We start from the raw sequence: 26,442 nt of genomic DNA, 5'->3' as shown, positions 1-26,442 counted from the left end.
TTAGAATTTTTTACCATCCTTGAACTATTTAACTATAATAAATAGGGTGTTAAGCACGTTGGTCTTTGACCTTAATAGTGTTTCAAAGAGTTTTTATTTGCAACTCCCATAACGTTAACAATTTCAATTTTTATTCTAATTATAAATTTATTATTTTCTTTAATATAATGTTAATTAAATTTAATTTTGTTAAATTAAATCTTAATTTAATTATTTTTGTTTTTTCCAGATATTCTTTCTAATTGCTTACGTTGTAACTTTGTATGCAGTTGCCTTCGTCGTTTATTTGATAATTGATGGGCCAGTAATCTCTTTGAAGAAAATTCTATTTTATCATCCACTTTTGGAATGTAACACAAGCGTATTTAAAAACGATATTAAAATTATTCCAAATAACGAAAAAATCAGTAAATTCGATACATTAAATTCTAGAAGGTCTTTTAATATGGATACAAAAAGGTGCAATCAGCTTGCAGAGACAAGTAGCATGTATAACTGCAAATTATAAAAATATGTGTAGTTATTAACATCCAAAATTAATCTAGAATTCAAAAAATAATCCATATTGTATGGGATTACAATGCGTAAATCCCACACAATCGATAGGAAATGTACAGGAATGCTGTAAAGTATGCAATGCATTTGCTCAATGAAATTGTGAGAATTCATTAACGAAATCATTATTAATCAAATTCATTATGTGCAATGAAAAACATTATGTAATACGTAAAAAATTAAGTCTAAATTTTAATATTTTAAAGTAAATTTTTACTACTTTTACCGTATGTAAAATATAGAGTATATACAGTCGAACGTGTGAGAGCAGCCATCACTAAACAGCGGCCATTTTGTATTTTTTGAAAATAAATGCATACAAAACGACGTCCATTTTTTTTTTTTTTTTTTTTTTTTTTTTAATTTTTCGGTTTTAGTGGCCGTTGTTCGGATGGTTACTGTGTATATACATATATAAAGGCCATAATTAAAAACATGGGATTTTTACTGATTGAATGATGTTAGAATACAAAATGGCGACTAAATGTAACATTTCTATTGATAAGTTGGTAACTCAAGATATTCAAAAGATATTATTTGCATTTTTGTGTTTAGTTGTATTTGTTTTTTTATGTGATTTGTGTGTTTTTATTGCTGTTTTAAAAAGTAATGAAATCGTATTGTATTCATTGACAATTGGATAATTGTCACATTGTTCATCTGTGAGGATTTTTTGTTCTGTAAAGTTAGACATTTTAAAGTTCAATTTTTATCTTCAATCACGAATATTTTATTTTGTTTTACGTGTTAATGTCGTCATAACCATTACATTTTTATTGAAATTATATAGTATTGATTGAAGTATGAATTACCTCTGTATACAAACGTGTATTACAGACTGAATATTTGTAACGTTAGTATTTGTAGATAGATATTTATATCGCTCGAAATTTTTACATATTTTGTAATCAATAAATATTTGGCATTTCTTTCTTTTTACTATTTCCTGTTTAAGCTGCAAAATCATTGAATATAAACAAAAATTCTTTTCGTATTTCTAACGTTTTTTTACGTATTACGTAAAACACATTTCGTTATAGATTTTGTAGCGTGTGTAAATCTGTATATTGGACAAAATGTATTTTTGTTTTGTACGAAACTGTGTTTATTCTGTATTTTATCATTGTGTTTCGTCTAATTTTTATTTTATTTGATTTTATTTTTTTTTTGCATTTTAAACTCGTTCCTCCTTGTATACATTTAGATAATTTTTTTTTCCCCATATCCATCGTAGGTTCGGCCAGACCCACAATAGTGGTGAGAGGGCTTGAACAGGACTCAATGTATTCGGGACAGACCTCATGTAAAAAAAGAAAACAAAAAAAAAACAAATTCCTGGGGAGTTGCTCGCCCAGATTCGATTTCGGATCTCCCATAATCGCCTCAACTATCCAGTTGTTAATTTTTGTTTATATATTGATTTCGTAGTGTTTTATTTTATTACTTTTATCGCCAATTCTATAATTATATATTTTATAATTTTGATCGAATGATATAAATTACAATAATTTAATTAATTCTCTACATTTTTATGCAGTAGTTTGTTAAATATAAATCAAGTTTCATACTATAACACGTTAGTTACCCTTTATAATAAATGATCTTCAACCAATTTTATTTATCGAATTTTAAAAAATATGCAATAAATTCTTCCAAAACAAGTACAAAAAAAAGCATTTACTTGAATATCAAGATAAAATTCCCTTAACTTTTTATATACTAGAACATATCTTGTTATACAAGCGAATTTTTTATATATGTTAAATCATGATTTTAATATTTTAACATATATAAAATATTATAACATATATAAATATCATAGAAAAATGAGAAGATAATGTAACAATATAATATTTTGGTATGTAGATGTAATATTTCTATAATTACAATTAACAAATTTTATATGCTCAATAAATATGTAAAAAATATTGACGTCATTCAGCAAGAGTATTATATTGTATATTTACAGATTTAGTTTTATATATTATATACGATTTTAATCTTAATATTGTTAATTAGTTAATTTTTAAATCCCGTTATGTAAAATATACTATACACAAACCGTTTTATGTTGGAAAATAAATTGCTACAATATTGTTATGTAATGGACATAAAGTACAATGGAGTTATTGAAAGTATTGTTTTACAATACATGAATTGTTTGTTAATTACGTGTTAAAAACAATTCATTTTTATGAAAGATTTTGATATTTATGTAATATTTTACTTGTTAAGAAATATGTTATATACAATATTACTTTCTTGTTGAAAATAAAATTTCTTGAAAATATTATTTACCTGTTTGTATTGATTTTTTGTTATTTTTTATGAATTCGGTGACCCCAAATGCGTAATTTTACGTACTTTTTATTTTTGGCCCTTTCTGTCCAGTTGGTATTAAGAGAGCCCTTTTTTCCATTCTAATCATGAGCAGGGCCGTCGAGAGGGGAGATGAGAAATTTTTCCGAGGTTTCGAGAAAATTCGTAGATTCGTAGTGGTTCCTACCTGTAAAATTAATGCCATTTTTACTAACAGACAATAAAATTTATGAGTGGATTTTTAAATAAGGAAATCAATCTTCTACGTATTTTATTTGTTCAAAAAAATGGCTAAAGGGATACGCTAAAAGACAACGTTTACTTGGGTTTAATTGGTTAAATATAATAGTTCCCATTATATTTAACCAAATAATTAACCAAATAAACCCAAACACTACAGCAGATTGCTTACATGGGAACACATGTATGCGATCTGCTGAAGGGGAATGCCTCCAGGGAAGTCTTTTAAGGAAAACTGACTCCTATTTAGGTGTTACTAACGTGAAGAAACCCGAAAAATTCCACGTGGCCAGCCCGATGACGAGGCACAAACCCATGACCAACTACCAGTGTTTAGTGGATATATTTTGTAGCGCCCATCAGTGGCACTCGGCCACTGATGGGCCCTAAAAAACAAAAGAACCCCCTCTATTTCGGGTCCGATACAAACTTTCCCGATACAAGTTCTCGACTTCCTGATCATGGTTTGATTTGATGGTCTACGGAAATGCAATACATGGGTGATCGAAAGCCACTGTTGGGCACTAATCATGGGTTCGGCCAGGCTCATAATGAGAGCGAACGAGTATGAAGGACGGAACTCGACATATCTACCGCCCATGAAAAATTCCTGGAAAGTTGCTCGCCCGATTTCGATCTCGGATTCCCAGAGTGGTAAGGTAATTAGTGGTGTTTGACATTGTCAAATAATCGATTACCGATACGATGTTTTGCGATATCGAAGTCAGAAAAATGAATATATTGGCTAATATCGTTACCAACGTTAAATTTTATCGGAAATTATCGAAATTACCAAGTTAATTATTTTAACTTTCAATGCTAACGACGTTCGAAATTGACATTGTTAACGAATTTCATTTGTTTGTAAGATTCGGTAATGATGTAATGATGTAGATTCGGTGTAAGAACACTTAAATGATTTCTAATTGATCTTAAATTCCCGCCCATTGAACGTTCCGAAATTGAAATAAAGCTTTTTATGCAATTTTCGCTATATCGATTACAGATTTGATAATTATTAATAACAATAATATGTACTGTACAGTACGCTATACTGAATATTTATAGTGGACTGCGGCAGTGGAAGCGCCTGACAAATAAGACTAACACAAGATTTAATGTATATAGTACGGAAAATTTGCTATTGAAATAAAAAGTATAATCCGAATGATACAATCCTGCTTCTCTGGTGAACCCGGGTTCAAATTAGATTGCATATGTCAAATTTTTCGTGGGTTCTCTGTTCCTGTTATGTATAGCTCAGTGGCGTATCCGAGATTTTGAGAATAAGGTAGATTCGAAGGAGACCAAGGCACGTTTTCCTGTCGGAGTATGCTATTCAATTATCGTATAATTACTTTAGTTACCTAATCCTACCTACTGAAGTCATGCGATATGCGTTATTGTATTTATTTATATTTTAAGGTAAAAAAAAAAAAACGGTTGTTTTAGTAATAATGGCGTGCTGCAGCACCATATGCATCCCCTGATTTTGCCTCTGAAAGCACACTAATAAATAATCATTAAATATTTATTTATATATTCATGATTACGGGTGCAAGTTCCCTCTTCCTCCTGAGTATTTCTGTAAACTTAACAATTCCATTAGAAGATGAGAGTTTATTGTTAACATTATTTCAATTTTTTGTACTGAAGTATGATTTTTATGCTACTGTAAATTAGGCATTACTAACTACAGTAGTATTTCGCTAATCTGAACTAATAAAAACAGTGCTCGTTCAGATTACCGAGATGCCACTGTATTATTAATCATTGAATGCGTTATAAATGACATATATTTGAGAAAATAGCAATATAACATTGTGATAATAAGATTTATCTAAAAATTTAAATTATTATCCTATAAAAGAGTTATTGTTTTTTTTTGGCTTAAGGACCTCAGGCGTAAAATCACGATTTATCCTCGTACATTATAAATATATGGATATAAATAGACACACATATATATATATATATATATTTTAATTAGTATTTAGTATATGTTGCTAGTACCAAGGTAAACTTATATTGCTTGTAATTTTGAATAATTAAAATCAACACTAGAACAATATAATTATGGAAACTTAACAAAATTAAAATTAATAAACAATTTAAGAGTATATTAATCGACCTTATATCATTTTTTTTTTTTTTTCATTTGTGCCTTCACCGGAAGGAAGTCCTGTAACGTTTTGAATGGTGAGGCGAATGAGCAGCCACTAATAAAAGGTCGAGGCTGTCATTTTCCTGAAATGTGAGAAAGGACATTGAAAGATTCGTTATTGTATAGTCTTAAATTGATTATTAGTGCAATTTTATCAAATACCAGTTATTTCTTAAGGGCATTTTTCTTGATAATCAATCCATAAAAAATTATAATTCTTGTGTGTTAATAAGTAAATTATTAACTTATTAGCACGAAAGAAACGACTCTAATCCAGGGATGGGCATAAAATATGAATAAATATATCAATTTTCTAGCTTAAGGAAGTATGCGTCAAAAATTCAAACGTTATTTTCTACAACTTATGTATGTGAATTGTCTTTTCTCAATAAATTTAGTAAAAATTAGAACAAGAAACCGGCTAACAGACACATCGAATCTAATTTAAAACTAGTAGTGACTAATATTTAACCAAATATTTCCGGTATATTACGTTTACATCAGTTTTCAGAAGCTAAAGTAAGTATACCTATGCTAATTTATAATTATACATGAACAAATAATTGTGATTTACTGATATCTCCCCTCTTTTCTCTTGTATTCGGCCCGCGTTAGTTCAAAAGCTTTGAAATGTGGCCCTTACATAGAAAATGGTTGTCTATCCCTGCTCTAATCAGTTTGCCGCGGAAACTTACGATTTTCCATGTATTATTCTGTACAGTACATTTAAATTTTTTTAACACCGTTTATTAATATTAATATGAAATAACCATAAATACCTAAAAAACAATTATGCAAAAACTAATATATGCTTTACCATATTTATGCAATCGTGCCAGACTTAGTGTTATAAAATTAAAATTTTTTGGTATTTATTTAATGCAATTATTACGTAGATGAAACAAAATATTAACGCAATCTCAATTATTTATAAATGTCTAGTTTGAAAAAAGCGTCAAGATTAATAAAATTATGCCAAATTGTGCAATTTTATATTGAAAAAAACCCACTTAAAATTCAAAAAGTTTTTTCTTTAAGTCTGCATATCGTTATTTTTTTTATTAATATTTAATTGTATCATTTATTACAACGGGTTAATGTTACCTATGGTTCCAAGATGGCGCTCGTCTCTGATTCCAGCAAGGAAACAGTGGGCACGCACGTTCTAACCTAACCTAACCTATTCTAATAATTTTGTTGGTAATAATTATGGTAATTTATTAGAATAGGTTAGGTTAGGTTCGAACGTGCGTCCCCACTGTTTCCTTGTTGGAATCAGAGACGAGCCGCCATCTTGGAACCATAGGTAACATTAACCTTACAACGTATTCATGATTTAGTTATGTCCAAGCTTATAAAACATATTTTATGTTCTCTACGCTCTCTAGGCTTGTACAGTGTATATTTTTATCATGTGTATATCAATTTAATCTTTACAATTGCATAAGAAAGTGTCTGATGATGATGGATGAAGTGGAAATGGCATCCCTGCGAACTAAAATTATTATATTTCATTAAAATTTCTTGGTAAATATTAATATTGTTTTTATTCTTAAGAAGTGTTCAAGGTTTAAAATATTTTGAGAAAATATCATTTTTTCAAATTACATTCTCATTTTTCAAGATATTTTCAAAATCATAAAATTCAAGGATTTTTTTCTATTTTAAAAGTTCCTTGAACTAATCTAAAATCTTAATAGATAATTAATTTAAATCAATACAAAAAAAAATTTTTTTTAGCTTATAGCTATGTAAATTTGTATTTTAATAATTGAAATATGTACGGTCGAACCTCCAAGCAGCGGCCACTTTCAAACAGTAGCCATCTTTTTCCGTCAGTGGCCGTTGTTCAAAGGTTTCATTGTAGCTTGGAGAAAATGTACTCAAGAAAACTAGTTAATATTTTTTAAAAATACTCGTATAAACTACATTATATATATATATATATATATATATATATATAGCTAAGTATAGAAGCATAGAGTGAGATATATTTAAACCATTAATTAAATGAGTTATACATATACTTCTAATTTTAAATATATACTAGAGGCTCTCTAATGAAACATAAAATTTAATTTAGAATGTGTACAATTATAGATTTATTTGTTGACAACTCGAAATCTAACTTTAGCTAAGAGCTGTACCATGTTTGAACCGGTTCCACAAAGTGCAACTTGTACTAATGCTTTTAAGTACATATGTACTTTCGAATCAATTTATATATTATCTCAAAGCAATTAAATATATATATATATATAAATGCAATATAAAAATAGTGAATATATTTATTATTTATAACAAATACTCAAGATTTACATTGATTTTGCTTTAAAGTATGAATGAAAGAAGCCATTCAAAACATTGTTTTATTTAATTTTTTTATGTAGGTCAATTTTTTTATATATAAATATATTTTCAATGATAAATATATTAACTTTTTCCTATAAAATTAAAAAAAGAAAATCTAAATTTAAAGGTATATTTGTATAGAATCGATAGGCATATCCTTAATAAAATAGAATGAAAACTTATTTAAGATTTATGCATTGGAAAAGAGGGAAAAAATAATTATAAACATACAATTTTTTTTTGTTTTAGTAAAAGTAAAGAGGACAATATTCTTAAATCTCGTAGATCATGTTGTTTAGAAAAGAATGAGATCGTTATGAAATACCTGTTTATGCAATAGAAAGTTGCATGTTTAAACTGTAAAAATATTTAAAATTTTATTGTTAAACACTTCTACTAGTGAAAGTTTAATTGTTTTTAATCTATATTTTAATAATATATATTATATATCAAACTAGGAAGTAGCTGTAGCAAATCAAGCATGCCGATAACAATGGGTACGAGTAGCGATATCAATGGGATTAAGCATTATTAAAGCTCGTTATCATCACCAGTATGTGTTTTCCTTGTTGCTTGAAGAAGACGGATTCATAATTCAAGTATAAAACCTTCAATTTTCGTTAAAAAAAAGAAAAAAAATTGATTTGATTATATTTTACAATTTTTCATAGCTTAAGTAAGTAGTTTTTATGTAGAATCATTAAATAAATTTCATTTAATTTTTAAAAATTAGTATTTAAACTTTCAAAATTAATTAATTATTTTAAAAAAAATATTGTTAAAATATGCTTTACAGGACGTAGAAATTTAATTGGAAAAAAAATGTCATGTAAAATTTTTTTTAAAATTAAATTTAATTTATTATACTTTAAAAATAGAAATCCTAATTTTTATTTGTAAAATATATAATTTACTTATTAAAATCCTTAAAATGTCCTGTAAATTAGACTGTAAGATGCTTAAAAATTCTTTTATAAGCTATTGTTATTATTCGTTATTAAATTATATAGTTGATACTTTGGTAACAAATTAAAAATATATATAAAAATTTCGAAATTTAATCTAATATAATAATTATTTCGAAAATAGAAAAAGTGTTATTGACTCATAGGCAGAGAAATAACAGAGAAAGGAGTTTCAAGGTCTTTCCTCCAACCAGTTATAAAACTGCTCTTGGGTATGATTCTAGTCGGATCAACCATACCAGTTTGAACACAACCATGCGAACGATGAAGTTGACTCTCATATATTTCCCTTTGCTAATTGTGTTTGCTAAATGCCAACAAACTGTAACTAATGCAAACTTAGTGACATCGAGAAGCCACGATGATACAGGAGAAGGTGGTACCGATGGATCTTCGATGATAAATACGACCGTAGTAATTTCGACTACTGAAATCCCGACAACTACTACGATGACTCCAGAGATGCGAGCTGTTAAATCATGGGAAGAAATGGAAAAATACTTAAAAAGTACGGTCGAAGATCTCATCAAACAAGCTCTACCATTCTTCCTAGAAAAGGGTTCGAAGCTGAAGATATCGGGACGTTGCCAGGCTCATTTGTTACAATTGGTGTTTGCATTGCAGAAATTAAAACCCTGGGCATTTTACAGTAAGTATTTTATTTCCCTTTTAATAAAAATATATTCAATAAATATTTAAACCAGTTTAAGCAATCGGTTTCGTTTTTATTTACGGTTAAAGTTTATATTTATAACCAGTCGTTCGTTTATTTAAAAAAAAACGTGTATTTTTTTAATGCTAAAAATATTTTTAAACTATTAAAAAGTGAAAGTTGTTGGTACACTTTTTAAAGAAAAGTGAGAGTGGAACCTGCACGTGACTGTTCCACTTTTATATTTTCCCTAAGGGAATAAAAGGGGGAAAAACTTTTTTATTTTTTCATTTAAGTTCCTGCGATTTATGTTATAAATTTTAAAAAAAAATTAATTATAAAATTAAATATTAATTACAATTTTTTAAGTTTTAAATTCATTGTAAATTAAATTTTCTAAGAGAATCTTCCATTTGTTTTGTAGTAAAAAAATAAAATAAAATAGGACAAGTAGGATATTCTCATTTTGTCACACTTTATAACTTCCGCTTTCGAAAAAGAAGTGTTTTTGAATTAAATGAAATCGTTAAATCTAAATGATAGGCTTTGAAAATGAAAATGAAAAAAAAAAAAAAAATGGTGTCAAACAATAAATGCATCAAAGATTCTCCATTGATGTTTACTCAATGATAGATTATAAGAACATTCTTCTAGCAAGTGGAGCATAATTAATCTGAAAATAATTAATATTAATTATATATAGGCCTATATAATATAAATGCATTAAATTTTTATAGGAAATCCTTTATTATTATTTTTTTTTTATTAATTTAAAGCAAACTGTTCCAATTGGGTTAATGTTACCTTAGGTAGCCAAGATGGCGGCTCGTCTCTAATTCCAGCAAGGAAACAGAGGGAATCACGTTCTAACCTAACCTATTCTAATAATTTGGTTGCTAATAATTATGGTAATTTATTAGAATAGGTTAGGTTAGAACGTGCGTCCAACTGTTTCCTTGCTGGAATTAGAGACGAGCCGCCATCTTGGCTACCTAAGGTAACATTAACCTTAAATTGTATTAAGCTCCTATTCGAGAAAAATAATGATAATTTATTATTATTTTTTATCGTTAATGAAGCTTATATTAATTTGCAAGAAAATTACATTTTAATTCGTTTAAAAATAAAAACAATTATTGCAAAATAAGCTTAACTTTTTTATTTTAAAAAAAAAAAAATGCGATTTATAACATACTTAAACATTTCTTACAATATATTTTCTATAGATGTAAATATAATTTAGGTTATTATAATGTAAAAAAGTTAATTTACTTATCCTTGACGTTAAAAAGTAGTGTATTGAAGACATGTTAAACGTATTATATTGCAGCTTTTATACCGATTTTAACGAATCACTGACCCAAACTGTTTGTTAGGAAGATAATTTTGTTGACAAAGTTTAACATCCCACAACGAAACGATAGTTTTATTGTATATATAGAAGCCACTATACTATAAATATAATAGGCCTTTTAATATACATTATAATCAAACGATTTAATTAATTAATTAAAAATTTGAAGCTGGATGCTTTTGAAGTTCTTTTTTTTCCTTTAAAAGTAAATTGTATGCGTTAAATGTAGCATTTCTTATAAATTTTTTCTATTTTTTTTTTTTTATAGTAACAACACATTAAATTCCTGTATTTTCTAAGTGTTAAGTTAGAATTTAAAAATAACGAATGCATTGTTTAAACGTGAAACTTATAATAAACGTTAAAAAAATCTATGAAGTTATATAGAAATTATCTGATCTTAAACACAATTCGTTTAAAAATACAGCTACTTGTACAAGGAAAAAATATTTTTATTTTGTAAACTTTCAAGTAATCGAATTGTTTATTAATATTACTGTCTTTTATGTTGTTGGAGAGCTTTCAACTGCTCATATATTTAAGTATAAAAATTTGAATAAAAGGAAATAAATTCCTGTTCACAAATTAATAATATAGCTCACGTGTTTGTATAACATATGCCGGAAGTGGCATTGTATAACATACACACGTGTGTATTTATGTAGATAGGGTCACACCACTTTATAAATTTTAAGATAATTTTATGTCTAGAAATAGATACTTGTTACTGTATATGTAATTAATATGCTATTATAATATTTATTTAAAAATATAGGTTAAATGTAGATCATTCACGTGAGATTAATGTATTAATTAAGATAAGGAGCCTCGAAATAATTAGCTTTAATTAATCCTCTTAGGGAAAATAATAGAAGAAAATTACTTTTAGAGAGAGAGAGAGCACTTAAGTTTCTTGAATATTGTTGATAGTAAATATAAAAATTTTGATAAGAGATATATTAAAAATAGAAAAGAGTTTTCAGTTACTTTGGCCTACTTATGTCATTTATTTTCATTGATTTTCATGGTTTTTCTGTGTTGCATTAAATATCATTGATGAAATTGGAGCATTATATTACTTATTTATTCTCGTCGTAGCAGAAGGACGTATTAAGTGAATTTTATAGCGTTTACATAATACTGAACTAGTTAATTTTTCTGATAAAATTGAAGTTAAACAGCATATATTTTCTTAAAGTGTACATTTTAGTAGACTTGGGTGCTTTATTAATGTTAATTAAAACTCTTTTATTTAACATGCTTTGTATCATGCCTTCAAATCTTGCAACTCAAATTTCCTCCACTTCTAATTAAGATACAAGGCTGAAACTTTGAGGGCATATCTAACTTCAACGATAATGCATTGTTTTACGAGGTGGTCCACCCCTACCATTTTCTCCATTCCCAAATCCGATAAACACAAGTAAACGTTGTAGAATTTAATCGTGTGTGTTTATATATATATATATCTTCTAATGATGTATACTGTATACTTGGGATTGGGCCACCCAATCATCTCTACCCCCACTCTCGAAAAACGCGACCAATAAAAGCCTGTTTTAATAAAATTTAAATAAATTAAAATTACTGAATTAAATTAAACCTGTTTCTAGACGTTTAGAGCGTAGATAGGAGGAAAATTACTTCAAAATGTTACGCTTATCGTGGTAATTTTTAAAATATAGAACATTATTTCTCTTGAAGCAATGCTCGAAAGTGCCCGGAAATATATTTAATTAAAATAAAGCGTTTTAAAAGTGTAAATTCCTCCACCCTCATAACTAGAAAACAATATATTTATATGATGTAATATAATCATATATAATAATTAAATTTAAAAATCATTTAAAATTCCCCGAATACATGCCAGAAGGTTAATAAATTATAAGTGTACTTTCATCTCTTCTCGTCACTCTATACACTTTTAATACTCAATTTTCATGTACAAATTAAAATAAATAAGATTAACATTTAACATTAACTTAACAGATTAACATTGTTAAGTTGATATTTAAGGAATCTTTAGCTGATAAATAATAAATTGGGGATTAATAATTGCATTCTTAATAATATTATCCCTGCTGTGCGCTTATCATGAAATCCTTTAAACGTTTGGAAAATTGTTTGGTAGGTAAACGAATGACGTTTTCTATACTTTAACATGTTTAACACGTCTTGTATTTTCTTGTATAATTTTAATTACACAAGAAAATATATTTTAATTATCTATCAGCACTTCTTTGTTGAAAATTTTTGATTATATTTTATACCTACATAAGAGATGGATGCCGAATGGGTACCTCCAGGAGGGCTTTCTGTGGGAAACAGGCCCCTATTTAGGTGTTAGACATGTAAAGAAAACCCGAAAACACACCTGTCAGGCGCGAACCCACGACCAGTGTTCAATGGTTTTATATAAGCTTACCTGGCTCTAATTAAGAGTAAATTCTTGAATAATCCTCTAAAGTTTCTTGCTAAAAGTAAACCGTAAATTCTAGATTCTTAATAAACATTTGTAAAATAATTCGAAGACACATCGAAAACTATTTCTAAATTTACTGCATCGTTCATAGCACCCCATTAGAATGAAAGTGAAGAAAAATTTACAAAAGATTTAATCTTCCGTGTTTCTATCGCCTGAAAGGGATGACGTGAAGAATTCAGAAATATTATTTTAATGTGTCTTCGAATGGCAAATGTTTATTGTTAATTTGTCCTGGTTTTATTGTTTAGATTATTCTCTTCTTATCAAATTTTCAATAGAAAAATTTGGCAATGGCCACAACAACACAAGTCCTAGAAAATACAAAGATTTGTAAATTTGTTTTTTACATAATATCAAATAACGTAATGTTTGACTTGTTTTTCTCTTGACAACTGAATTAAAAAGAAAATAGATCATTGTCATGTAAAAAACATGTCAGTTTACACTTAAAAATTATAATTAATTTTCTTATGTGAAGTTGTGATCGACAAAAATGGAAACGTCTGGTTAACCTTTTCGGTTAATGTTACCCTTGGTGCCAACATGGCGGATCGTCTCTGATTCCAGCAAGGAAACAGTGGGATGCACGTTCTAACCTAACCTAACCTATTCTAATAATATTACCATAATATTAGCAACCAATTATTACAATAGGTTAGGTTAGGTTAGAAAGTGCATCCCACTGTTTCCTTGCTGGAATCAGAGACGAGCCGCCATCTTGGCACCAAGGGTAACATTAACCAGATTTTCAAATTTCCATTTTTGTCTCAGCAAATGAAATTACAAAAATATTGCTTCACGAAACACGAATCTATCATCTTATTCAGGATGTTTGAGTTGCTTAAATTTACACGGAATCAATCATGAAATAATTTAATCAAAACCATGAGCGACGTTGGAAATTTCTTCGTTTAAGAGATATATTTTCGAATAATGTGTTCTAAATTGCGTCTTAAGAATACCAGGAAGTTCAACACTAATTAAAATGCGGACTACTGACATTAGACACCGGTGCAAAATCTAAGACATTAACAAACGGGACACAAAGATGATTAGAATATACGAGGTACGTCCAAAGATCAGATGACAAACTCATCAGAACAATATTCAATTAAAATAAAAATAAGAAATAGAGCTTCCGGGTTGTCCCAGTAAAAGTTATAAAGATACCCCGAAGGAAAATGAACTCTGGTCTCAACAGACAAACTATCTTATACGTAAGAAGAAAGACGGAAGAAAGAACATAATATTATGTAAATAATATGAGAATTACTACATTTACAAACTGTATTTAAAAATCTTTCATAGTTCAGTTTTATTTGTAAAATACTAAATTGCAAGAATGTAATAGAATAGGATTCAATTATGCGTATAGGAGTTTTTGAAATGTGTACAATAAATCAAGATTTTCTTTTTATTGGGATATTATTTACAAAATTCTATTCTAAATATAGAAATTTCCATATATTTTCATCCAAAATAACAAAAACTCAACATTGCCTTAGTGGATAACATCACTGAACATTGATACTTGGTTATTACGAGTTGGCGCATCAACCGCGTGGAATTTTCCGGGTTTTCTTCACCTAAATAAGGACCAGTTTCCATGGAATTTTCCTTCCGGGAGATACTCCTTCTTTGGCATATCATCCATATATTGTGTTGCCTTATTTAATTCAATTCAATGCAAAATAAGAAATGCGGAAGTTTCCATACTTTCAATCTATAAACTATTTGTATAATACAATAATAATACAATACACCCTCGATATAACGGACACTTGGTTCCGAATGAATCCGTTAAATCGAGGTTTTAACTTTTATTGTTTTTTAAAAAATTTTAAATTTATTTTTTATAACAAAACTATATAAAAAAGGAAAAGTCAATGTCGTCTTACCTGTTAGTATAGTTCTTGAGATGTTTTTTTTTATTATAATAAAATAAATAATAATACTGTCATTTAGCCGTTATTTTAGAAATGCGTTAATATTTTATTATTTTCTAAAGAATTCGTGTTTTTTATTATTATTATTATTTGTAGCTGTGGAGAATACAATATAACTTTTAGGATACGCAAGCGTTCATGCGTATCCTGTAAGATGCTCGAATGATTTTTATTTTCCTCTTTAGTCTGTTATTTAAGGATTTATATCGATTAATATTAATAATTAAATATATATAATTTAATAATTATTGCGCTTCACAATTGTATCGACAGTTTGAGTGTTCTTAGGATAAGGATTTTATATTATATTAAATTTTTTTTTGTCTCTATAAATACGAATATTTCTCCTTTCTGCTTTCTTTTCTTATTATAAATAGTGTCATTTCTGTGTGATTTTAATATTAATTCGGGAGATTTTACTTTTATCTTTGAAAGGAAGTAAGCTCTTATAGAGATTTTTTCAGTTTATTAAAAGATACTATTATATTTAGGAACTTCTATCAACATTTATTACCCAAAACATTTTTTATATCTGGAAATTATTATTTTACAGTTACGAATTCCTTTAATAGATCGGTTATATTTACAGTGTTATTCAATAGAACTGTTGGTTCACCCGAACACCTTCGCACCCGACATACAAGCCGATGGCATAAAGTTTTCCAGGTTTTCTTCGCTTCTCAACATTAAGTAGAGTCCACTTTCCTACAGAAAGTTCTTCCGAGATGCATTTCCATTGACAGATGGCTATTGTCTTGCGTATGCCTTGTCCCACCAAACCAAGACCATTACAAGGATCTTATCATTTTATTTATTTATTCTACATTTATCGATACAATTTAATTCTCTGGGGACCCAGGATCTTATTCGGGAGAGCAAGAATTTTTCGTTGGATAGTCTGTCAGGGCCCTTTACCTCATTACTCGACCGCCCCATTGTAGTCCTGGCCGAATCTATAATGGACCTAGAAGAAAGGCTCTCTTAGTGTCCATAGGGAAAAAGAGGAACAATTAATATGTAAACAACAATCTATTATGTTTTTTTTTTCTCAAAAATTATTTCATTAAGCTGCATATTATCTGGAAGTAATTAAAAATTCAAAGATAAACCAGATTATAACATTATTTTTTAAAGATACATTTAGTTCAAGGTATAATATTATCGAATGTAGAAATTTTATGACATAGCGTACTTTTAAGAATATAATTATCTTGGTATAAAATTAAAAAAAAAATAATAATAATAATAAAAAACTTATTCAAAAGTCGACCTTCATAAATACGTCCTTGTGTTACGTCAAATCGATTGAATAATTTACTGTAATAAAAATAAAAATATAGTAATCGATACTGCAATAAATTACGCTTATCTTTAATAATATAATTTGAAGCTACTGCAAGTGTATATTTTTCATTTTACTCGAGCGTTGGATGATACAATGGTCACTTTTCTGTATATATTTTAGTACATCATTGTACTCGATGGGGAGAAAGGGGTCGAGGCATTTTTAGTAGTATTAGCGGTGTACAAATTTGTTCTTGTAAATATATTTACTAGTCTTATGAATAAACTATCGGTTATAAAATATTTGAAGAATTTTTTAAAGTTATTTCTTCAATATTAGGAGGATGTATTGTACACGTAATTGAAGGGGATAGGAGTTCGCCAATAGTACATCATTGTACACAATGGGGAGAGAGGGAATGGTTAAAAAGTGGCTCAAATTTGTACACGTAATTAATGAATGACCCTTGATATGTTTTTAAAATCATATTAGAACAATGGAATTTTCATTTTATAGAATTCCACTTCCAGAGAACTGATAAGAAAAACTATAAAATCGCTTGTTGACGAAGAAAAATGTTACGTTTTTTAAACTTTGAATATGTTACGATGCATAAAACATCATTTAAAACGTTAAGACAGATAATAATAATTAATTTTCACAAATAGTTTTGCTGTTATAGAAACCAAGACTTGCAGAAAACGTCATAGAACAACAGCTCGAAATTGTTTTTGTCAGCTGAAAATGTACGCAATTGAAGGCTATTAAAGTATTATATACGAAGGAACGAATTATCCAAAAGTCGAGGATTGTCTGTACACGTAAAAAATATAATAAACAATATAAAAAAAATGATTTAAAACGAAGAAATACATCACGTCGTGTGAAGAGGGAAAAGACGACTAAACACATACATTTAATATTTATTTACGATATCTTTATTAATTTGCATAAACTTTAATATTTTCTACCTTTTTAATAACGAATAAACATTTCGGTTTTTATAATTATATTTTATTTCAGAATAAATCTTTACATTAATCGAGACCTTGAATTATGATCGCCATCTGCAAATTTAAAAGTTTCACTTTCGGTTAAGGTCCATAATAATTTTTTTAATCGATTAACCTTCGTAAATTTTAACAATACTCACTTACAAAAAATTTATGTTTCCATTTTAAAAATAAAAAGAAATCTAAGAAGTACGTTTGAAGAGTTCAAGGCTCTTCTTAATCCTTAAATAATTTATATTATAAACTCGACTGTTTTGTTATAAAATACGCATAATTAGCTACATTTTATTAATATTAAGCATTCTTTAAGTATATAATATTACAGAAAGATGCGAGTATCTATTTTAATTTAGTCTCAAATAACCGAAATTGGTGTCAAGGCACAGAAATTCGAAAAGTAGGTTATGAAAAATAATAGTGTTTTTGTATCTATTACGGTTTAAAAATTAAAAATAAAAAGAAACAAATCATTATTTTAAGAATTGAACATAAATTAAAGCAAAGTGAATTGTCGTCCTTGCCTTTAATTATATTTGTCTAGCCTAATACTTTAACATCCTTGAATGATCGTCCGTGTGTTAAAGGAATGATTGATGAACTCCATAATCGTTATTATTTTTTTTAGATATATTCAGTCAGGATTGATAAAAATCAAGTTTTATTTATTGCTTTTATCTAAATCGAGTGTGTTGATTTATATAAATTAATATATATAGTAGCAATTCCCGTTTTTGTATGCTAACAAGAAACACGTGTGTTAAAGTACGAAAATATACGGAAGTCAAATAGTGTTGAAATACAAATTCCTATATGGAAAACACAAGGAAAACAAGGAGATTATAAAGCAGACCTCCAACCTGGAGATATGATATAAGTAAGGAAAGTAACGTAATTTATGTCTGACTTTTCCTAGAACTTCACAAGTTTCAAAACTTTTCTTTATATGTCATCAATTAACTACGCAAATATTACATAACATCAGCATTTAATGTCAAAATGCTATAGAAAGTTTTTTATAGCGTAGATTTAAAAATTTTCTACGCTACGGATGTAACTGAAAAACAATCTACAGAAACTAATACAACTACTAAAAGATATTAACCTAAATATCTCAGCTTCTAGAAAAATGTATGACAAAATCAAATACACTATCGAGATGTAAGTTGGAACTAGATTAAAATATCATACAAGTTTTAAGATTAAAATATCTCGGTTCAACGGCAATGGGAGAATACAAGATGAAGTAACGCAACGAGCAGCCAAAGCAACAAAAATTAGATATTGAAATGGATACATTTAGAAAAATAAGCGGGCTACTTACATACTGAAACCAAAACAATGTAGAAGCAACAGAGGTCATAGTAAAGAAAAACAAAATGGGACGAGTATGTAGATAGAAGATATGTAAAACTAACATTATAAAATTAAAGTATAACAAGGAGAGGATATAAGGATACTGTCCAGGAGTACGTCAATTTGGTCGCAATAGATAACACGTCTAATACTTCAAAAATAACAAATTAACCATTGTATCTCCCTGACATTCCTTCTAAGATTTTATTGTTTATATATCTAGAAGAAAATTGTGTAACTTTCATTATTTCGTGTTTATATTAATTTTTATTTTCTTTTATTTCTCATACCTTCTATTGATGAAATTATTAAGTTAATTTAGCAGGGAAACATAATTTATATTATATCATGACTACTATTAAATGATTAATGCTATTCTATTGGGATCAGTATGACCACACGTGTTTATTATTTTTTAAGAAAAATTATCTGAGAATTTATAACATTTTCTGACTTAATTTCAATATTTTACATTAAGAAACAAACTACTTTTTGTTTAGATTTTATTAAATTTTTCTGAATATTTTCCAATTCCTTGCGGTAATGCTCTTGCTATTTTCTTATTCTTAAAATATGAGCCTGTTTTATACTGGTTACATATCAAGTTTGTAATTGACTGTAGTATCCGGTATATAAATAAATCGCACTGTTGTTCATTCCAATCATTTCCATTTCATTGGAAATGGCTCAGTATAGACTATTGAATGATGTGCATTTCCAAACGTTTGTAGAAGCTTTCGAAGCTTGTTTTTGAGTATTTCATGATTATGATACGAGCCTGAGAGCATGGGCGTAGCCAGGAAGGGGCATGGGTGGGCATGCCCCTCCCCAGAAAATTACAGCTTCTACTAGGCTCCCTCCATAACAAAACCCTGGCTACGCCAATGCCTGAGAGCAACCAGCATTATCGAGTTATACAATACGTCTGCAGCAGAATTAGTGAAGTAGAATTTTCATTTAAGCCATGTTTTCTCAGAGTATTGAAAATAAAATATTAGAAATGAATATTAAACCCTTTCGAAGGTAGCTTCGTCGTTGGTGTTTTTTCTCCCTTGCATTGTTGATGTGTAACATTCATTCAGAATTTGTAACTTCAATTTTGAAATTATAATTAGTATATTTTTTTGTTTAAATATAGCAATCCTGTTAATTATAATTGGAATCTTTTTAAGTATCCCTACACTTCTTCTGAAATACTGGCTTATACTTAGAACACAAGCTTAATTACAGTGTATTCGGAGTTTACAGTACTTAATATAAAATGCATTCCTGTATTTTAAATAATAAAAAAAAATATATTTTTAAGAATTTTAATAGCTTAGAGGAACTTTACTTTATCCTTGAACATAGACTGTAATTATATTGTTTTATGCCATAAGCATTTATTCCTTATTATAAGCCATAATTCCACGTAAGCAATTAGCATATTGTTTATACCATCAAGTAATTGTCATTGAATACATATACGTTTTCATACAAAAATTATGGGCTATATTGTTACCATAAATTTTGTATAAAATTCTTATATTATTTATTAATGAATTAATAATTAATTTATTATTTGAGTCATAAATTATTTTATTTTGACAGAAATCAAAGACGATAATCATATAATAATTTGTTTGTTATAGTGTTGGATGCATTGGGTAAACCATTAACAGGAACGTTAATGGGTTCTGTTTCTTCGTTCGGTTCGTATGACGAATGCCTCGACGTTATGGTTAATAACGAAAGAAGTGGAAAATATTTGTTCCAAGGACAATATTGTTCGTTAGAATTGCATCTTCCATTACCTCCCAAGCCTAGATATTATCGAATTCAAGAAACGTTAGATGCATTTGCAAATTTTAGCGTCGAAAAAGATACTGTAAGTATTAAATACCACAAAATTTTATTAAATTCAATATTACCAGTTAATATTGACTAGGTTTAAGGAGTTTTTATTAGGAAAATCAAAAGAATATAGACACGAAAAATTCCGTGAAGTACATCATCCATGAAGAATGCACTTCACAAAATCCTTCTTCTTCGAATTATAAAATAAAATAGTTAAATTATCAGCATTCTTTTAATAAAATTATATAAATTGTCGTATAGAGTAGGCTGTGGAGTTAATGATAGGATGATTTTAATCACTTTACTGTACAGTAATGAAGCATAACAGCAGGATGAACTACAGTATGCCTATATATCTCATCTTGTAGTTCAAGCAACAGCGAAATACACAAGAAAATGGTACTCGGGTGGGAGCAAAATACAGTCTGCCATGTCGACTGATGGTTTACTTATAATACTTTTTCACCGGGGTGTCTGTATGTTTTTATATATTTATAATAGGACCTTGATTCACCTCGTCTCTCTCGCTCTCCGATATTCCTACTGCCCATCCTACCAGCAGGATAGCTTGCTGTCCACTCTATCATTAGTGTAGCCTGAGTAATTTGATTGTTAGTAATAATACTTACTACGGAACAATTGCAATCTTAAGAGTATTAATAAATTTTAATTATACCATTTAATGCTCACTTCTTGGAACCTTTTTATTAAGTATTTTCTACTCGTAACTTAAAGTAGTTTTTTTTATATATAATAGCATTATATAATATAATGCATATAATAGAAGCGATATATATTACGGTCGATTAAACGTAATAACATTTAAAAATTAATCTTTATATTAAAGGAAAAGTATGATGTACTGTACTGTACAGGGGCAAGCCATTACAGTACTAATTTGAGGTGGAAAGCATGAAATAAATTAAAAATTGCAACCCTACTGACAAATACAATTAAGAAAACCCATTAATTTATACGTTATTAGGATAATAAATCATCATTTTATATATATTATTGTGTCGACATACTTATAAAAATATGTAAAGTATTCGATATTTTTCTAAAATTTACAATAGTAAGCTTTATATAAATGTTTCAAGAATATTTTTGTTTTGTTACAAACCAGTCTGTTATCATGAATCTCATTTAATAAAAAATGATTTTGCAGTTAAACTTGATTACCTTGAATGTAGTCGAGCGATATCATTATTTAATTAAATTCCATAACAATTTTAATTGTTATTTACGAAAATCGTACAAAATGAACTCATTATTTTCTGTTAATTTTAAAATAATTAAATGATTCTTATCTTATTCATTTAAAGTTTTTATATCCTGTAATTATTATTTTGATAGATTCTTAGAGATATATCCAAAATTGCCCATTTATTTTATTCAATTCCCTTTCGTTTGGATCTCTGTATGCCATCAACGTGTAGTAAAGATGATGTCGAAGAAATAATTCGAAGTTGTAAGTTTAATTTAATGTATTAGATGATTATATTATCATATAAACGTTGTTATTTATTTATTTAATTATTTATTTTAAGTTACAAGTGAATACGGCATAAGATCTGTGGTAAAAAGATGCGAGATCAAAGAAGAGTGGAGTGCAGATAATTATGAAATTGGAATTTTGTATGTATTGACATTAAAAATTTCTTATAAATATTCATTAAATTTTTAATCGATGCATCTATTTTCAGCTGCGCTTTTGGAGTTATTCTTATAATTGTTATCTTAGGATCTTTATTAGAAATGTTTTACTTATGTTCAGGAAACTCTCATCAAGATTATGATGAAAGTATGCAGCGTTGTTTTTATCGTTTGTAATTAAGAAAAATATGTAAAATTAATAAACATTTTACATAAATTTCAGAGAGAACAGTTTCGAAAATTTTGCTTTGCTTTTCTCTATATTCAAATTCCAGGAAGTTATTTAATACGGAAGTAAAAGAAGACAGATTATTAGTCATTCATGGACTGAAAGCTTTAACTCTTATGTGGATGATGTTTGCAAATGTCTATTTTGCTACAAACAGATTATGTTTTAGTAAGTGATTTTTAAATTAAATTCTTCTTCATTAGTGTGCTCTATAAGACTGAAAACAGAGAAATTGTTTTGATATTTGCGTTACTCTTTTACAGTTAAAGCATGGCTCTGAATAAGAAGAGACGAATTCAATTGGCTGGTATGGGTCCACAGTCAGCATGAAATTGCCAAATGGTTTAATAGACTGCATTCATACTTTCCTTCAATCAAACACACAGCAGTGTAGATGCAGCCTGTTAAACTCTGGCTTATTATCTCTGATACCATGCCTCACTATCAAAATATTAAATTAATTTCTCATTACTCAGCGCCATGCTTTGTCTGTAAAAGATTAAACAGAGAGCAACATAACGCCTGCTTACAAACTCCATATACTCTTGTATAATGATAAAAAATTCATTAATGTTTGGTTTTAAATAATGCGTAGAACTAGGCATTTATTATACTAAATGTTTTTGTAAAGCAAACATAATAACAGGGTTTTTTTCGGTGTTGATAGGGGTGACTTACTTTGCTCATTGCGCATCACTATACACTTTATGTATAAAGAATACCTTATGAAAATATTTGTAAATATGTATAAATAGTTTAAATATATCCTGAATAATTCTGGTTTTGGATATCTTCCATTTAAGTTCAAGGTGATCTTGATCTGTTCATCCATTTTTGAGATAGTCAAGCGTATATTTTAGATGATTTATATATAATTGAATGACTTATAAGGACTCTTAATATAAAAAATATATATTTTATATTTATAGTATTTTTATTGTTATTGTATAGTTATTATTTTAAAAATTTTGAAGATTAATTAAAGAATTTCTGAAAATTTTCAGGTACTCTTCGACAAATGATCAAATTTCCTGACATTGAAATATTTCAAGTGCTTATAAATTTTTCTCTTTCTGTTGATAACCTCTTATTTTCCAGGTAAATTATTATCTTTTTATATTTAAAACTATTTTTTTAAAAACATATATATATTGCTTATTCTGTTTTTATGTTTATAGTGGAGTGATAGTAGCCTATATGAGTTTAAGATCTGTAGAGAAATTTAATCAAAATTTTTCTATAATTCCCTTTTTGTTAAAGAGAATTTGGAGGTGAGTATTTCGGCATTTACACGTATATTTTAGAAAACGTATTAATTAAAGCAATTGTTAGGACTCTGCCGTCTTTGATGCTACTTATTGGAATATCGATACTGATACCGATGTTTGGATCGGGACCTCTGTGGAAAGAAGTAATGAATCCTCATGTCGAAAATTGTAAAAATAATTGGTGGACAAATCTGCTTTTTATTAATAACTTCATCACCAAGCCTGACAAAACTGTAAGTAACATTCAATAGCCTAATTATATTTTTAAAGTAAACCGATTTCATTATAAACTTATTTTATTCTGAACATTCTAAACTTCAGAGATTGTTAGCTAAATGAAATTAAATTCTATCAGTATTTCTTACTTTTTATTTATTGTAACACAATGATTCAAATGAGTTTTTCTCATTTGAATCATAAAACACACTTATTAATATTGATATAATTGATTTTATATTGACTGACTGAGCATTATTGATACTGTACACGTAACTTGAACTCATTCCCTATTCATGAAACGTTCCTAAATGGCCACCTCTGAAAGGCAGCCATGTTTAGGAACGTTTCTTTCTGAATTGCACACAAAATAAAAATGGTTGTTGTTTGGAGGTTTGAATGTATTTAAATGCATATGAGAAGATGCCATGTAATTTCTCTAGAAGCTATTGTGCATTACTTAAATTAATTATAGTTTATTTTATGTTTAACAAAATTGACATGGCCATATTGATTTTTCCTTTATTTTTTAGTGCTTTACAGATTCTGTATACTTTTCTGTGGACATTCAACTATATATCATTTCGTTAATTGTATTTATACCTTTACACATCTTCAGGTAAATATTTTATAAATTTGATATAAATTTATGTAATTTAATAATTTCGTATAGCAAATATGAATATAAATAATAGAGAAGGGATGGATATTGATAAATTTTTAAAATATATAGTTAATGAAATGTTTAAAATTAATTTATCTGTCTGTAAATCAATAGATAAAACTAGATTTTATATCATTTAGCATAATTTTAATGTTAATTTTAATAATTTAATGAATGTACTTGTTTGTTTTTATATTCACTCTATCTAGGTATGTTTCACTGATATAGCGCATTGTATCAATAATATGTCAGGAGTTAGAAAGGCCTCGAGGTATTCGAATCCGGGTCATAACTGTACATGGGACTTTTGACAACTCAACTCAAATGGTACATACATGCGACCTTTGCAAATCTCGTGGTGCAAGGATTGTAACAGGATTCGAATCCAGGCTTTTATATGCTTCCAGGCAGAATTCAGCGTGTATTTTATTACTAAATTCTCATTTCTTGATAGTCTCAATGTAAGGAAATGAGAATAGGGTTTTCGTATGTCATTTGCGCTATATAATGAATAAATTACGGAATTGATAATAGTATAATTCGATTTTTTTCCATTACTAACTATTTTTGTTGTGTTTAGATCCGACAAATGGGCCATGATATTTAATTTTCTTTTAATAATTGGATCAATAATATCAACAAGTGTTATAACCCATGTCTACAAATTACCACCTACAATGCTATTTACATATTTGGATCCAGAGTAAGAGAAGGAAAAAATATATAAAATTATATAAAATATAGATATATATTTTTACAGTAAATAATATTAAAGAATAATTATTTTAGAGATCTGAATGATGTTAAAGATAAAATTTTTCATAAACCCTATTGCCATATTGGAGCTTATTTTATTGGGATTGCAATGGGATGGTTTTTGTACAAAAACAAAGATGCCAAAATGAAAATGGTAAATATAAACTAATTACTTATAAAGTTCTGATGGATTTTTATTAAACGTAAATTGAATTTTTATAGTGGCAGCATATGATAGGATGGCCAATTTCTCTAGCTACCAGCATGGCCGTTCTATTTGGAGTTTACGAATGGAACAGGGGTAACGTTCCCAGCGATTCTGTGTCATCTTTATATGCTGGATTACATAGAAGCGTGTGGGCTTTAACTTTAGCATGGTTTACAGCTGTTTGTTATTACGGTCAAGGAGGTAAAAACACTTTTCGTCGGTTATATGGCCTCTGCTATTAAATTTCTCAATTAAAATCTTTCTGATTTTTAGGTATTTTCAGGAAGCTGTTCACATGGAAGGCATTCGTGCCTCTTAGTAGATTAACTTTCGTATCATTCTTAATTCAGTATATTATATTATTAGTCATCTGTGGATTTCTGAGGGAGCGCATTCAACCTAATCATATCATTGCGGTTAGTTAATAATTAGTTAATAATAATGTTAATATTTCTTTTTTCACACGTTATCAACGATAATTTGTTTTGTTTATTATTTATATAGTTCTTTCTTGCCTGTGGATTGTATTTGATTTCATATTTAGTAGCGTATGCGTGTTGGATACTCTTTGATGGACCAGTTGAATCTCTCAAAAAGATGTTTTTCGATTCCCAAGAATTGGAAACAAAGCATAAAGTTCATTTTATAAATGATCAATATTTAAACGAGAAAAACACGAAAAAATATGATTTATATAGAATTAATTCGGACGCTTAAAGTTTTTAATTATTAATTAATTTTAATGATAAAAACTTTATAAAGTACTGTACATATCATTCTAAATGGCATTTTATTTTCTTGTACTGTATTTTATATTTATGTACAGATGAATCATTAAGAGGTAAACGATTTTGGGAGATGATATATTAAATAAAATTAAGCAATACAAAATTTCTTTTACAGAACTCATGAACTGAACTGTGCAA

At 28.0% G+C, this 26,442-nt stretch overlaps 2 protein-coding genes across 2 annotated transcripts in view; both read left to right on the top strand.

Moving 5' to 3' along the window:
• The window catches only part of LOC136984087 (nose resistant to fluoxetine protein 6-like), a 39,109-nt gene extending 36,261 nt beyond the window's left edge, over positions 1 to 2,848 (top strand). Inside the window, exon 15 of the mRNA XM_067281013.1 lies at positions 230 to 2,848. Within this exon, the coding sequence (XP_067137114.1) occupies positions 230 to 508 (279 nt within the window). The 3' untranslated portion in view covers positions 509 to 2,848. The remainder of the gene's footprint in view (positions 1 to 229) is intronic.
• A 5,928-nt stretch (positions 2,849 to 8,776) lies between these two features.
• LOC136984000 (nose resistant to fluoxetine protein 6-like) lies at positions 8,777 to 26,442 on the top strand. The gene is made up of 15 exons (XM_067280898.1): positions 8,777 to 9,244; positions 20,315 to 20,550; positions 21,876 to 21,990; positions 22,070 to 22,157; positions 22,226 to 22,323; positions 22,399 to 22,572; positions 23,409 to 23,502; positions 23,583 to 23,675; positions 23,737 to 23,905; positions 24,422 to 24,507; positions 25,133 to 25,255; positions 25,342 to 25,462; positions 25,531 to 25,717; positions 25,790 to 25,932; positions 26,021 to 26,442. Exons 1-15 carry the CDS (start codon positions 8,851 to 8,853, stop codon positions 26,231 to 26,233), a joined length of 2,334 nt encoding a protein of 777 aa, XP_067136999.1. The 5' UTR covers positions 8,777 to 8,850; the 3' UTR covers positions 26,234 to 26,442.

Source organism: Centruroides vittatus, unplaced genomic scaffold, assembly GCF_030686945.1.
Source record: "Centruroides vittatus isolate TY-2023 unplaced genomic scaffold, ASM3068694v2 contig_900, whole genome shotgun sequence".
NCBI classification, from domain to species: domain Eukaryota; kingdom Metazoa; phylum Arthropoda; class Arachnida; order Scorpiones; family Buthidae; genus Centruroides; species Centruroides vittatus.
This window is presented reverse-complemented; position numbering and strand designations above follow the sequence as displayed.